Source organism: Bombus pyrosoma, linkage group LG7, assembly GCF_014825855.1.
Source record: "Bombus pyrosoma isolate SC7728 linkage group LG7, ASM1482585v1, whole genome shotgun sequence".
NCBI classification, from domain to species: domain Eukaryota; kingdom Metazoa; phylum Arthropoda; class Insecta; order Hymenoptera; family Apidae; genus Bombus; species Bombus pyrosoma.
This window is the reverse complement of record NC_057776.1, coordinates 11,674,538-11,689,276: the sequence shown is the minus strand read 5'-3', so window position 1 is coordinate 11,689,276 and position 14,739 is coordinate 11,674,538. Positions and strand designations below refer to the sequence as shown.

At 42.7% G+C, this 14,739-nt stretch overlaps 2 protein-coding genes across 2 annotated transcripts in view; both read right to left on the bottom strand.

Annotated features, from left to right (window-relative positions):
- LOC122568851 overlaps window positions 1-10,294 on the bottom strand; it is a 41,352-nt gene extending 31,058 nt beyond the window's left edge. Inside the window, exon 1 of the mRNA XM_043729062.1 lies at window positions 9,885-10,294. Coding sequence (XP_043584997.1) covers window positions 9,885-9,955 — 71 coding nt within the window. The 5' untranslated portion in view covers window positions 9,956-10,294. The remainder of the gene's footprint in view (window positions 1-9,884) is intronic.
- Window positions 10,295-11,908: 1,614 nt separating this feature from the next.
- LOC122569035 (L-lactate dehydrogenase-like) lies at window positions 11,909-14,588 on the bottom strand. Its single transcript, XM_043729489.1, has 8 exons — window positions 14,226-14,588; window positions 13,688-13,814; window positions 13,313-13,430; window positions 13,015-13,188; window positions 12,733-12,906; window positions 12,482-12,599; window positions 12,261-12,384; window positions 11,909-12,073 (listed from the first exon to the last, which is right to left on the bottom strand). Exons 1-8 carry the CDS (start codon window positions 14,450-14,452, stop codon window positions 11,909-11,911), a joined length of 1,227 nt encoding a protein of 408 aa, XP_043585424.1. The 5' UTR covers window positions 14,453-14,588.
- Between the last annotated feature and the right edge of the window lie 151 nt (window positions 14,589-14,739).

Genomic DNA, 14,739 nt, shown 5'->3' with positions numbered 1-14,739 from the left:
CACACCGCAATACATCAAGCCATCGATGAAGAGATATCCGTTTCCTCTTGCGTTTTTCATGGTCACGGTCATTGAAGCCTACACGTACCTTCTCTGCGCCCTCCAAATGCTTCGATAAACATCTTAATCGCATTTTTTACGTTTGAAACTGCATAAATACTTCTCAGAAAGAAATTACCCAGCTTCATTTTATTAGAAGGATATTCTAGCAGAACGCTTTACAGAGTACACAGAAAAATCTGCTGGAAACAGTGTTGCATAATTAGCTTTCAGACGGCTGAATCATGAGATTAAAAATGTATTTCCTGCAATCTTTACGACGGTGTGTCGATGAGTGCAAGGTTCACCCGTTGTTAGATCCGATCGAAATGTATTTTACGACAGTTCCTTGCTCCGATCCGCTTACCCGACATTGAAGGATAGGTCTCCATTGAATTATGCTAACGTCTGCTAAAACGAGCATTGCAAACGGATTCTCTTGTTCTAGAGGCTAAAGTACGCTTAAGCGCTTCTATAAACGCTTCGTTTGTAAGAAGCTCGAAGCTTCTGGTCGAGCAAGAAAGGAACGTAGAGGAAACGAGCCTCTCGGGATATAGTAGACGAGCCAACTACGGTTCCGTGAGGTGGAATGCGATAACTAGTCGAACTCCTCGCGACTCGTCGACTCTATCTTTTTTATTTATCCGCTCGAAGATCTTTTTTTCCATTTGTTGGAAGACAATAACCGAGGAAGGTGGATCCTCGACGATGAACAGTGGCACGCTGAACGATCCTTGGCTGGGCAGAAGCACCACCTTCTTCGAGGCGTTTCCAATGATTTATGGATCGTTGAAATCGCAGCTCAATGCATGATTTATAGAGTTCTCATCGTGATGGCCGTTTGAGAGAAATATGAATTGTGTTCGGAGCCGATTTACTCGAACCTTTGAACGAGCCAGACGTGACCGCTTTGAAATATGCGGAGCTATTCATTGAAAGTTCAAGCGGAAAGGAATTCGAAAGATGCAAGAACTTTTGCGATTGCTTGTCAACGTATCATTAGTCTATTCTTGTTAGTAAATAACGGATTAGCATTTTGGTAATAAGTTAGAATAGACAGATTCGTGTATTTTTATCGCTGTACGAGATCAGAATCTGAAAAGTGACTTCAAGTGTAGCGAGTGATTCAACGTTGCGATCTTGTACCAGGAAGAGAACTCATCCGCCTACGAACGTTGCGGTCGGTCTCGTAACGAGAACGAATCTCGATAAGTATTGTTACGAAAGCCAACTCGGAACAGGTGGTCGAAGAACCGATACTGACACGAAGCTGTGGATTAGCGAATAATATAGATGTATTTCGATCTTCTCGCTGTTAACTCAGCATCACTATATCACCAGTGACAGATACCGATTTGCGTCTGTAATCACACACGATTGTCTTCGACAATAACAAAAACATCGTTGCATGCAAACGTCAACGCGTGCATGCAGGTATTGGCAATAGCTTTTAAACGTGTTTTCTAATTTGACAACTGAGTTATTAGATTTTCAAATGCATTGATTTCATAATTATGTAGGAACTTGCTTGCACTCTGTAAATATGAAAAGAGGAGAATCGATCTTTCCCAGCAAATGCAAAGCAACTCTCGAGAAATAAGGTTATCCTATTTTCGATTCAGATGGATTGGGTCTTTCCCATTGTGTGGCTGCGTCAAGAACAGACGCATAATACGCGATATCTCGAAATCATCATCTCTAAAGATACAACCAGATTCGAGAACAGAATTCCGAAAGAAAAAAAAAAACACGGTTTCGACGTAATTTCCTTCGTCAGAAGACGCTGGCTATAATCCCATGAAAGCAATTGCGGAAGTACGCGGCATGGCCAGTTTACATAAGCGCGGTGGACGATTAGCATCGACCATTTGGTTGCTAATTAATCGCATTGTGAGGAAGAACGTTGATTCGACTGTTGAAAATTACGCTCCGCTGGGCTACAAGACATGTGCAGTTGCTAGAGAATCACGCGAGAAACGCGAACCATCCTACTGTTTGCATTACTAACGAGTTTATGCCATTTGATGAACGTTTCTCGATTAATTCCAGAAAGGTAAATCAAACCGGCTAGTCGTAGAAGGAAACGATCCTGTAGATTACGATCTCGAGTGTCGATGATGTGATCAAAGAATAAAGACTTGCTGTCTTCCTGTTAATGGGTAAGTGTCATCAGTTCCAAAGAATTCGGAGAATTTCTGGAATGAATTGATCGCCTGATTATCATAAGTGGTTCCTAAGTGGTTGTTGACCGCTGGTCAAACACTTATTCGGCATTACAAAACACCTTCGAAAAATGTCTAGTAATAGAGTACTCAAACATTGACGGTTTATTGTGCCGACAATGTCAAGAGGAATGTATTTCTTGCCAGATACTCGTACTAAATTCTTTTTCCCTATTATAGAATGGAACGACACATTCTCTTCCCGTTCTTCAGACCATGAGAATAATTAAATCGCATATTGACTAGTGTTTAGATGAGCGTTATACATACCGATGAGTTTGATTGACAGTGACACAGTTACGAGCAACCTTGTATCTCGAACCGAGGTGCGAGAAGTGCGTCGATTATGCGTGGAAGGTACTCGCGGGTGTTGCGTGTGTGTCACCTGCCTTTGGCTGCTTCAGCGCACGCTATTCGTGCCAAACATCCAACGTTCCTATCATGTCTTTTATCGTCGTTCGAACAGAAGAAAAATATTACACTGATCAATTTTTCGCTTCTGATGATCATTTATCAATTCTTCTGTTCGAATACGGCAGAAGTTTCGAACGATCAACGAATTTCTTAATCATAGAGAAAATACGAGTTTATTTTGTTTATTGATGAGCTCGATACGTACTCGCTATCTATCGTTTTCGAGGATCTTCCTGTTTATTTTATTTTAAGGAAACGTGGAGTCGAATAAATGCCAGACGCAAGGTCAATTCTGGGAACGATCAGGTGGTTCGTCGATATTCATGGGATGACTCACGAATTCGTCGCTCCATTTGACTTACTGATTCTCAGGAGGTTCGACGGAGACTGAATATTTTCTTAATCGTTATTTTTATTTCTACACGTTCATTTTTATACGGGGTCTCAATACTGATACAAAGTAGGTTGTTAGTTAAAACATTCCTTGTTGAGGACAACGAAACGTAAATAGCGTGGAAGACGTCTCTATCAGATATGCGAGATTATATCTTAGCTCGTACATATTTCGCAACAGTTACTTTGCAAGTGTTTTAGATAAAACAAGTGGCGCCTCTTTTTCTTTATGAGGGCAGAGAAAGACAGAAGTTTCTCCTCGGTCTCGCGACTTTTCCAACGACCTCGTTTTGCATCTGTCGATCAAATGAAAATCATTTGACTCGTTCTGAAAATCCTCATCGGCATATTGATCGGTCGGTAGTCTCCTTCACCTTTCGGAAAGAAAATCATCATCAAGGCAACAAATTGTAATTGATTCCTCGCTCTAAGCAAGATAATACCAATGCGGGCAACAAGGACGCGAGGCTACAAAACGTTGCATAACTAACGCCGGTCACGCTCCACGGAGTGGTGCTCCTCGTTCGTCCTCACTTTGGTAAACTTCTCGGTCGCTTCCTTGATATCGATGCTTCCGTGCACGTGAAATTGGCCCTCTGTCCAAACGATAGAGATTCTCGTTCCTCTATTCTATGTGCCGTATTTCGAAAACATACATTTCTATAGCAACGTCCGACTTGAAGAAGAAATGAATCTAGTACTAAGTTTATGCATAATTGATACGATATTGAGCTATACAATAGAACAGTCGTGGATATAGATAAAAGTAAAATTTATATAATGGAACATAGCAATTTTATAAACATAGCAACGGTTTCTCACATAAGATCAGATTTACTAAGCAATCTTGATCCTTCTATGTTAGGAAAATTCTCAGAAGACGATAAAAATCTCTCCCTTGAGTAAAAAATATAATATTCTGTTCATAGAATAAACTGTTCAATAATATTAACCTGAAACAGCTATCATCGATAATACCAGGAACTCCATATCCTTGAGAAAACGCGGAATCCTTGAACATTTGAAATATGAAAGACCCGACTAAGTAAATCAGAATCCACGAGCCATCCAATTGCATCCAAAAGGCAATACGGATCCGAAGGTAAGCGGGTGCTGGTGAAATTCACCGCTGAGCAGCAGAAGATACGACCGGTAAGCCTCGGTCACGCTGTGATCTCGGGGATGGTTTCACATTTTAATTAGTAAACGACCAAAGCTGAGTGCCCGTCACACGTCTGGCAGTAAAACGTTTATTTCGCCATTGCTCCTCGCAAAGGAGCTTCGCTCGTCCCTGTGTCGTGTCGTTTAACCCGCGTACGCGTACTCTTTTGCGGCCCGATCAAGGACCAATGGAAACTTTTCAAGAGTGCCTTCGCGGAAGAGAAAACGAGTTCCCTGTTCTTGTCCCGCGCCTGTGCCCGCCCGAAAAACGTCTATCTCCTCTTGCAAGCATTGAGATGCAGATCAGATAAATCGCAGGACTTTCTTAAGTCAAAGTGCAACATACGAAAGTAAATTTTAATGGAATGACTCTTATGAGATATCTCTTATGAGAGAAATATTTCTGTCGCTGTTAATAGTCTCTGAAATTGCGAAAATACGCTACTTCTTGATACAATAGTTTTCTGATTTATCAAAGTTTGTAAATTAATGTAGGCATCGAGTATCTCGCGGTAAAACAAAAGAAGCGAATAGAAAAATGGGTTGTTGCAGTTAATTGACGTCAGTTATAGAAGTTGGTAATAGGTATTTTGCAACACAAAAGAACTGAAATGTTTGTAATCAATTTTTCAGCCAGCATCTGACACTGTAAATCGTTGAACTAAATTGTTTCTTCTTAGACGTGTTCAGTTTTTTCCAGGAAATGATCTAGCAGGTGAACATACAATCCTTGCTGATGAGGGAAGACAAATGGTCGCGAGTAGAAGTGCATGGAAACAATTATACAGTTCTTATACGTGTAAGATTCTTACACTTATTCTCGCTCATTCTTCGCGTTTCCACTTGCCGAAGGGCAAACAAAAATTTAACTTCTGCTTCGCAAGTATTACCAGAATTAATTTATTTTGCAAGTGTCGGAACGCACAAATTATTAAGGAAATAGTTCCAGGATGATCCTGGAAAGAATGAAGAGAATCCTGGTCCACCCGATGTTTCTAGGAGGTTCGAGAGCGCGTTCGCATAAGTACAAACATACTCGCAAGCAATCCGGTGCACGTATACACACCTGTACTCTGGCGTGCGAGAAACGCGCGCGCGTCCGCGCTTAGTACCCGCTGCAGTCCGCGGAAGACAAGAGAGGTGAACGAAATGTGTGTCATACGCTAGGAGCGTGTGTGCGGTGCGCGGTCTGTGTCTCATTGTCATTCGGCGTAGTGCGAATGCAACAACGTTCGTGCACCCGGTTCGATGCAGCCTCGTGAAAGAAACGAAGACGGCGCGAGGCAGCGTTAAATTCGCGAGAGAGGCGCGCACCACTCGACACAACTCAACACGACAGGACACGACAGGACGGTGTGTCGTCGCGACACACGAGCACGAACGTGACCAATCGGTAGCGTCGTTTCGACGCGCCGCCGACCACCGATGCGCGCCGCTGCAATACGGACTAACCGATCCCGGCTTTTTGCATTCTTATGAGACGCTCCTGATCGTCCAATTTGAGAGACAATGGCCTAGTTCCCCGAGCTCGCGCCATTGCACGATTCCTCACGGTCGCCGATCGAAGAAAGTTGTCGCGTTCGACTGTTCGATCGTCGCCGATCGTCGTCGTCGTCGTCGTCTCGGTATTTAGACTCCAAGTAATTTCATATTTGCAAAGAATTTTAGCATAATTTGTAACGTTTGCAAATGTATATGAGCGATGGATTATCGGTAGGAATTCTCTCTTTTCGTGTTTTATCGCCATTCGCGCGATTCGAGTTATCAGCATCGGATGGGAAATATTTTCCACGTGAAATCAGACAGAGTTTCTCGCTGTGCGTCTTTTTACAGATAATTCTACGTGGTAATGCTTTCGTAAAGTAAGTGCGCGCGGTGTTTCGTTCGGTATGCTAAATTGATTTCACTCCGTTAGAAATTCTATTTCCGAGTTGGCGCCGGCGATGAGGGATCGAGAAGAACCGCGGCGAACGAGAAATATGACGAGTCATTTGAAATCAGGCAAGAATTCCTGGATTTCACTTTTTCGCGAGCTTGCAGACGAATATCATCATCCTGCCGCTTTATCTTGGTCAGTCTTCCGTGCACCGTGAAAACCGTTCTTGCTTTCACGCGTGCGATTCGCTGCCATAGTTCTTCCGTTCACGCGCTAGGCCTATTTAGCGCGCGTGATCGGCGCAACTGTTACGCGTCCATGTGTATACAGGTATACATGCTGGTGGTTCTATATCGATGCTCGGATTCTAAACCTGGCAAAACATCAGAAAAATAAACACCCGCGAACTTCTACCGTTGCCTATCGTGTCTATCGTAGTGGTCGGTTTAACTTCTTCTAGCTCATAATCTACACGCGAACGCACTATTTCTAACCATCAATCAGAAATCGACTTAATGACCACGCTTCTAACCTCATAACAGATCGGCAAGCCTCGAGAATTCATACGGTTAATGATTACCATCCCAGCGGAGAATCAGCCGCGATTTTCTATTCCTGGATAGTGGATTTGTATTTATAGATCGTTCTGGACTCTCCAGGGTATTTATAGATCTTCGATCGCGTCATTCTCTTTGGTTGCCCAGTCCGGTAGGCGGATAGGAAAGCTGGTATGGACTGTTCCGGAAGACTTACACGAGAAAAAGAAGCTTCTCGCATGCCGGTTCCATCTCGACTAGCGTGAAACTCTACGGTATCAGGAACCGTATATTGAAACTGCAAGATTTTCTGTATGCCTGCCTCTTTACGACCATTCCTCGTCTTTTTGCCTCTCTATTACGTGATATTTTTATAGTCAAGGCGTATTGGTAGATGAGTACGTACGATCGAAGAACATTTGCAGTATACACACGATGAAATAAAAGGTAAAATGGCACAACCTTGAGGTACACGGCAGAAGTCCTCCTGTTCTTTGGGTTCGTTCAACACGTTCGCCTCGCAAGCCAACGGTATAATCTATTGCGAAAATGATTTAGCTGCCAGTATGTAAATCAGCATGCAACGATACATGGTACGTCAAGTACCTTGGTTGAAAATACAATACTTATTTAGAAGAGAAAAATCGAATACGAATATTGAAATTACACAGCGATATCGAAACAATCAGCTTTTGGAAATTGTACTTATTCGTGAACGTTCTGAGCTCGCCGAGCTCGCTGGTAAATTACAGCTAACTACTACACGGCAATATCTTCTCTGAATCGAGCATGAAATACCTACAGATTGCATTCGTACAGATACCAGCGGTGACACTATGGTATCGTTTTGCGTGCGCTATCACGAAAGTGTTTTCTATTTCTGGAAGTTGCTGGTTATTTATAGATAGTCGTCGGTCGTCGCTATTACTCTGCGTGCAAGGAGTGTGTCGCGCGGCGTGTAACGAGCCTAGGAAAGCGAGATCTTACGTGAAAGCCGTTAAGGCCGTTTTCAAGCTGGCGCCCACAGTCCGGAGAGAAACCGAGATCAACCGAGGATCCACCAACGCCGCGGTTCTAAAGGTCGTGGAAATGTCAATAAACGAGCTTCGGCAAGGACGTTGCAAATCGTATGCAACGATATTCCGACTACGATTATGCGTTTTCACGAACAATCACGAGCGAGGAATTCGCGATGCGATTTTGCGTCGACAGAATTTACCTTGCGTCAGGAAATTTTTATTAATGTCTTTGATTAATGCCGGGTCGTTTATTTCAACGGCAGAAAATTGTAAAAAATTATAGATTTTTTTCACCTGTCGATTAATTAAATCGAGTCGCATTGGTATCGCGTAGAAAGATATTTCCGCGTAACTGATGTAATATCCGGACAAGATACTAAACGGAGAAACCGATTTTACTCGTGATTCTACACGTGCATCACGTGCTTCTTCCGTCAGTCTATTGACAGTCTTAGGTTTGCGTTTCGCGCGTTCACAAATGTAGCTATGTCGATACCGTTGAACGGATACTATTTAATCAAGTGATTCTGTACGTCTGTTGTCCCGTTCTGAGAACCCTGGCTAGCACGATGTTTAGACTTCGACAGGTAGACAAACCCGTCTTTAACTGTACAGATGATCATCGAACATTTACATAAGATTCATTGTATAACATATAATTTAGCGCCATTGGATCTACGCGAGCATTGATGTCACCGAGTTCTGAGCAAAGTTGTGTAATGAATGGATGGTTTTCCTAAACGGAAATTAAGTCGACCATCGACGATAGATAATATTTAAAAGATTGTAACAACATCGCGTTGACACGAAAAATTTACATAAATAAGTTAAAGAATAAAAAGAAGGAAGCTTTGAACAAGTCGATATTCATATCTAGTACGGTTAGATGAATCAGTATCTAGATAATATAATACAATTGAACGGTACACAATAAACGTGGCACGACATAGGGGTATTCAAATACTACCGTTTCATTTGGTCGTAAGCGACAACTGGAACGAAAATCCCGTGGCAGAAGAGTACAGAAACAGCGTACCGATATTCCACGTAACGTTCGAGTCGTTACGGCTAAAATCAATGTATCGACGACCTTATTTCCTTAAAACGTACAGGCAAGCGTTGACCGAGCACCATTTCTGTGCTAGCGGGTTTTACGTGCTCCGCTACTGTGATTCATATAACCGTACGTTCTGAGGGAAAAAAATCAGGACAATTTCTGTTTCGACGCGTACCAGCCTGTTCCACGACCATCTAACGTATCGCTCGTAAAGATAGCAAATCGATTGAACGACAAATATAAAAAAACGAGGAAAATAGAACAACGATCAGAAAAGTCTATACGTTATTGGTTTTCCTTATTTTCTACACGTGCGTTTACAGAATCCTTGTCCAAGGACTCGGCTGGCCTCTCCTTCTTCTCCTCCTATGCAGCCGGGCTCTAAATCGAGAACACAGTACATCGAGTCGAAAGTTACACGTTGCACAACGATCCACTGGTCACAATATCGCAATATCTTCGTCTTACATGGCATGCCGACTATGTAAACTGTCTAGAAGCGTGCTCCAGTATCTTGGAACGCTTGGCTCAGACGCACGCGCGTCGAAAGTTTTGCTCGCTTTGCTATTTTCATACGTTTCTGCTCAAAATACGAATCACGAATCGTGGCAATTTTGCAAGTCCATTCTCGTTACGGAACGTCTCCGTTTACTTTACGTAAAGAAACGCGAGCGTGTACGAATTTTAGCCAGAGAGACCGGCCAAACAGACCGTCGCGTCGTCCTCTTTCGTAGTCAGCGTGAAATTAATACACCGCAAGGAAAGTGAGAGCACCACCTTTTCGATGTTCCGTGTGTGTCGAGAACCGTCCGTAACCTACCGTGTCGCGTTGTTTCCTACTGTTCCGAGCTGCGAGACGATAATGTCGCGACTCGCGACCAAAGAACGTGGTGGAGTCGATGAAGGGACAAAGTGCAGATAGCGCGAGCAGTGGTGTTCTAACGATCCAGGATAGAGAACAGAGGAGAATGAAAACAACTATAGACAACGTAGCTTGACAAACTTGTTGCTAAGGCCTCGTAGTGCGCATCAGATTTGTTCAACCTGTCACACTGTCACCAAATTTCTGGCCAATCTCGATAGCGTGCACGAATCGTAAAATTCGTCTGATTTCGCGTAAAGAAACGAACGATCGTTCGGGGAAAGAAATCGATATCGTAAACTCACTTGACCAGGATCCTCCAGAAGCAGCCGAAGCTGGAGCCGTTTGGCACTTCGCTCGCGTACGATATAGTCATTTTCTACTTGACCAGGTATACACCGTCCCTATCGCGTTTCTATCTTCTTCCTGCGTTTCGATTTCCTCCGCCACTTGTTCCTATCGTTCGATTTAGTTGGTACCTCGCACCGTGCCGTTGGTGTTTCCGGTGGAGAAGTTGTACACTCGCGCACATACGGCGCGCGGGCCGCTGAGTCTTTCGCCGATCCTTGATGATCGAGGTTCGATTACCGGGTTCTATCAGGTGTTTCACGTTCGGCTTACCATCAGGAAGCTTCTAACACGAATAAACGGAACCAGCTGACCGGACGGACCGACTGTCTGCTGACTGAGCTCCACTGACAGACGACAGGACCAACAGAGAACGGGGCCCGGCTACCACCTCCACCTGGGCCTCAGTGCCGTGTAAACGTGTCTTGTTACCTTGCTCCTTTGCCGATCGTTTTGTACACTCGAGCCGAGATTACTTTTTTCTTTTATTTTCTTATAACGATTTATCTTAATTTTTGTGGACTCTGTATTCGATGCGATGGATGGTAAAAGTCGTTAAAATGATAATATTAAAAACGGCTTATCGTATTAAGAATACTGATTGATACAGTAAACGTTTAACATTTTGGAAAGCTTTGTTTTAAAATTAAAATTCATTAGATTCATCAGTGCTGTACTCTCGAGCAAAGGTTCGTCAAGCTTATCAATTATAAGTTCCAGGCTCGGTTTGCCAAGCAAACAGATTGTCGTTTGTAAAATATTTTCCTTGCTAATTACGATTCCTGGAGACACGTCGAGGTCCCAAGGCACGCGTCCAGTCCGAAACGATCGAAAGAATTTCTATTGGTCGACAAAAGGATTCGCGCGCGTGTTACGACACAATTCACGAAGAATTCTTTTAAAAATCAATGACACGCCTCGCCTTTCAAATGGATCTGCTTTCGAACCAAGTAAAAGGAGAGCGTTTCTGACCTGGTGTTTTCCTCTTCGCTCGATATCAAGACGACTAGTTATTTTCACAATTCCTGCTTCTCCTTCTTACGTTTTGAAATCAGAGATATCCCGTTAATCCTTCTTTTCTTATCCCTTCATTAGTCTTTAACTGACAATCTCCTCGGGTGATTAGAATCGTTAAACTTCTCCATAATCTCGAGATCTTTGTGGTTACGAACAGATTTTGTAATGATGCAACATTTTGTTCGGAGAACTCCAAACGCTCTCAAACGAGAATTCTTCGAAAAATAGCGCTGTTCTTACGGCACTGTTAGCGTTCGAATGCTGTAACATCGCGGCTCGTGCGGCTGTCGCCTTACCTGAGCATTTCAATGCGACATCTCGTGGTCGATCTCCACACTGTTCTCTCACCTTGCCGTGGCCTAGCCTGCGGCGGAATCGCGACCTTCTGGTACCATCCACCGGTCACCTATTGCCTTTTTTACGTGTACCATGGGGAACGCACCTATTCGCGTAACCTGAAAATTGTGTACTAATGCTGAATTTTAGCGAAATACTTAAATGCAACTACTTGAAGCAACAACAGAGCTATGGATTTGAATTTTCATTTGAAAAAATGTCGTTTTAAGAACGAGTTCAGGGAACTCATGCGTATGCAAATCGGCGAAATATCCTTTAGTGTTCTTCGGAACATCTGTAGATAGGTCATTGACGTCATCGATTGGATGAAAACGACATCAATGATTCACAGATGAGGAAAAAAAAAGCGGGTAGACGCGGACTTCGTCATCGCACGTATTTGACTCGTGCTTCGAGACAGGCTGTGATTGCAGGTGAGATAAGTCGGAGAAGTCGTTTGAATGTTATTTTTCTCTCGTTGAAATAATCGATCGAAAGCCGCGAATATGTAATATTCGATCATTTATCGAGCAGCATGGGACATGATATATTTAAATACACTTTTTACAAGAAAAGTAATCATCACAATTAAACGATACGATATTATTTAGAAAGACGATTCGAACGATCACGTTTTGATATCCTTTTGCACGTTGTATACAAAGTTCGCTGATGTTTGAAACAATTTCTTCTCGAATTCTGTAATTCGCATTCGCACGATATTCGTGACGCCATTCTCACCTATGGAACAGGGCAGCGACAAGAAAATCTCTTGACAAACTTCGTGATGACCCTACAAACGAAATTTGTCCAATCAAAATCGACTAGCGATATTAGAAGATTCAAAGCAATTTTCTGCGTAGAACTGTCTAGTCCTAATCACGTCTGATCTGAAATTTTTATGTAATGGACTTCGATCACAAAGTATAATCTGAGTCACGGTTTAAGTAAAAAGCTTAGGCTCAAAGTTTAATCAATACTTGAACTAGAGTTGAAACCGGTATAACCGTCTGCGAGTTAGACAGAATAGCTGTTACGATGTGAGCAACCGAAAGGCCAATTGCTGTGTTGGAATATCCCTTCAAACACCTAACCGTGGCGCCACTGGAAAACAAGGAAAAAATTCATTTTGTCGATTCTTTCTACCAATCCATTATAACATTATTTGAGATATAATAGGAAACAGGAGGCTAGAGCTCACAGTCTGACGACTTCCTTGGAAATTTCGAACCATCTTTCTTCGTCGGTTTCGAGGCCGATATTCGGCAGAATGTCGCGAAATTGTACACCAGCGACATTTATTCCAGACCAGAGTGGAACTAGGAAACGTCAAACGGACTTAAACAGACGCGATACGTAACGTGTGCTTTCTCCTCCGGCAAAATGTAAAAAATTAGATCACGTAGAGTACGCGTCGAATTCGCCGCAAACGTGGCCGATTTTCGAACTCACCCTGACTGTCCCCGTGCTCGCCGATGATGTACGCGTGAACCGAGCTCGGCGCTATCCCTATACGATCGGCGATTAAGTAACGAAACCTTGCTGAATCGAGATTAGTCCCACTTCCGATTATTCGGCCGGCCGGTAGTCCGCTCACTTTCCACGTTATCCACGACAAAATGTCAACTGAAAGTAAAAGTTCCGTTTCTACTCGCGGCTTAATATTGACTTCGATGTATTGTCTTCCGTCGTACAGATAAATCTGAAGATTTCTCTTTTTAAGTCATACTTAACCTGGGTTACTGACGATCACGAACACAGCATTTGGACTATAACTAACCAAAGTAGGTATAATGTTCTTCATAATCTCCGAATTGCGTTGTACCAAATCTAACCGCGATTCACCTTTTTTTTGTCTCGCGCCCGCAGTTATAACAATCACCTTCGAGTTGCTTGTAATACAAAAGTCTGAAACAACATTCTTCTTATTCCTCTATCTGTTTAATCATTTACCACGCTCTGTATAATTAAACCTTTGTCGTGAAAGTTGTCACATGCTCAATGAAACTATTTTTAAAGTAAACATCGTTACCTGTGTCGAAATCTACGCGTGGATCTCCTAAAAATACCGAGCCGTGATTATAATCCATTCCTTCCCCCTCCAGCTTCTTCGGGAATGCATCGACTATCGCAATGTGCGGGGTTATGTTCTGCGATGAAGCAACGGAAAAATTACAAATGCCCAAGTGACTCGACGTGACTTTCCATCATCGAGAATGCACGTGTATGTAACACGAGGACATTTTCCAGGACTTCTGCCATATTCCTGGGCTTAGTTGCCGCGGTTTTACCACGTGAGACGTCTATCGAACTTTCACTCGTGTTCAAAACAAACTCGATAGTCTTGAACGTTCGATAAGTTCGTCGTTCAAGGGTCGAAAAATGTAAATGGTTGGTACCGATGTACCTGAAAGAGAAGCGAGTTCGCGCAGGCCACGCCGACCATTCCAGACCCTACGATCGTCACCTTGTGACAGCAATCTCGTACCGGTTCCGCAAACTTGCAAAGCAGCTCTTCCTTCAGACATGGTGGTCTGAAATGAAAAGTTATCATTTTATCGTAACACTGGTACACCTTCTGTCAATTCGATATTCACGATGCATTTGTCGAGTTACGACATATGAAATGAGTGGTATTTTGCGTTTAAAAGAGGCTACAGTCTTGTTGGTACGATTCCAAGCTATGTATTTTTAATGAAGATCAACTTCTCGGAATTCCAATTCTTAATGTACTTTTCAACATTCTTTCTTTATTTCCTCTTTGCATTATATTTAATGATCGTATTTTTATATCGACTTAATATTTAAGGAAGAACTTGGTAAATTGTTTAATTTGAACTTGACAAAGAAGTAATTTGAGCTATGCATTTCATACGTAGAATTCCAATGTTAAATAGGTGTTAAAGAAAGAGCGGTCAGTAGATAAAGGGGTATAGATCGCTTACACGAAACTGACCGCTCTCTGTAAATCGTTTCCAGCGGTGGCGTCTTTGCCAAAATCAGCGGACGCGATTTTTTTCGTCTTGCCACCGACGAAGATCTCCTTTAGTATCGTTGGCGGTAAACTACGACGAAAGTGTTTGCTGGCAAAGCTTCTCCTCGATATCGTACATATCGTACATTTCACACATGCCGGCAGCGACGAAATCGACAGCATGCGCGACAAAACCATTGCTTCTAACACCTGATGATTTTGTTTTTAATTCCCGTGTCCCCTCTATCGCGAAAAATGTCACATCGCACAAGGTTAATTGACGTTTCATAAAAAAGAAGGCGCTGCCGATCATAACGCGCCTAGTGAATCGTCATTGCGTCGGTTTATCAATTGTTAAACAATCCATGGTTACAAGGATTCGAATTCAGCGCATGATTGTAATAGATTCATATTATAATAACAAATAGTCGTATGACAAATCTTAAGATAAAAATAATCGTTTCATTGGCTTAGCTAAACTGTAT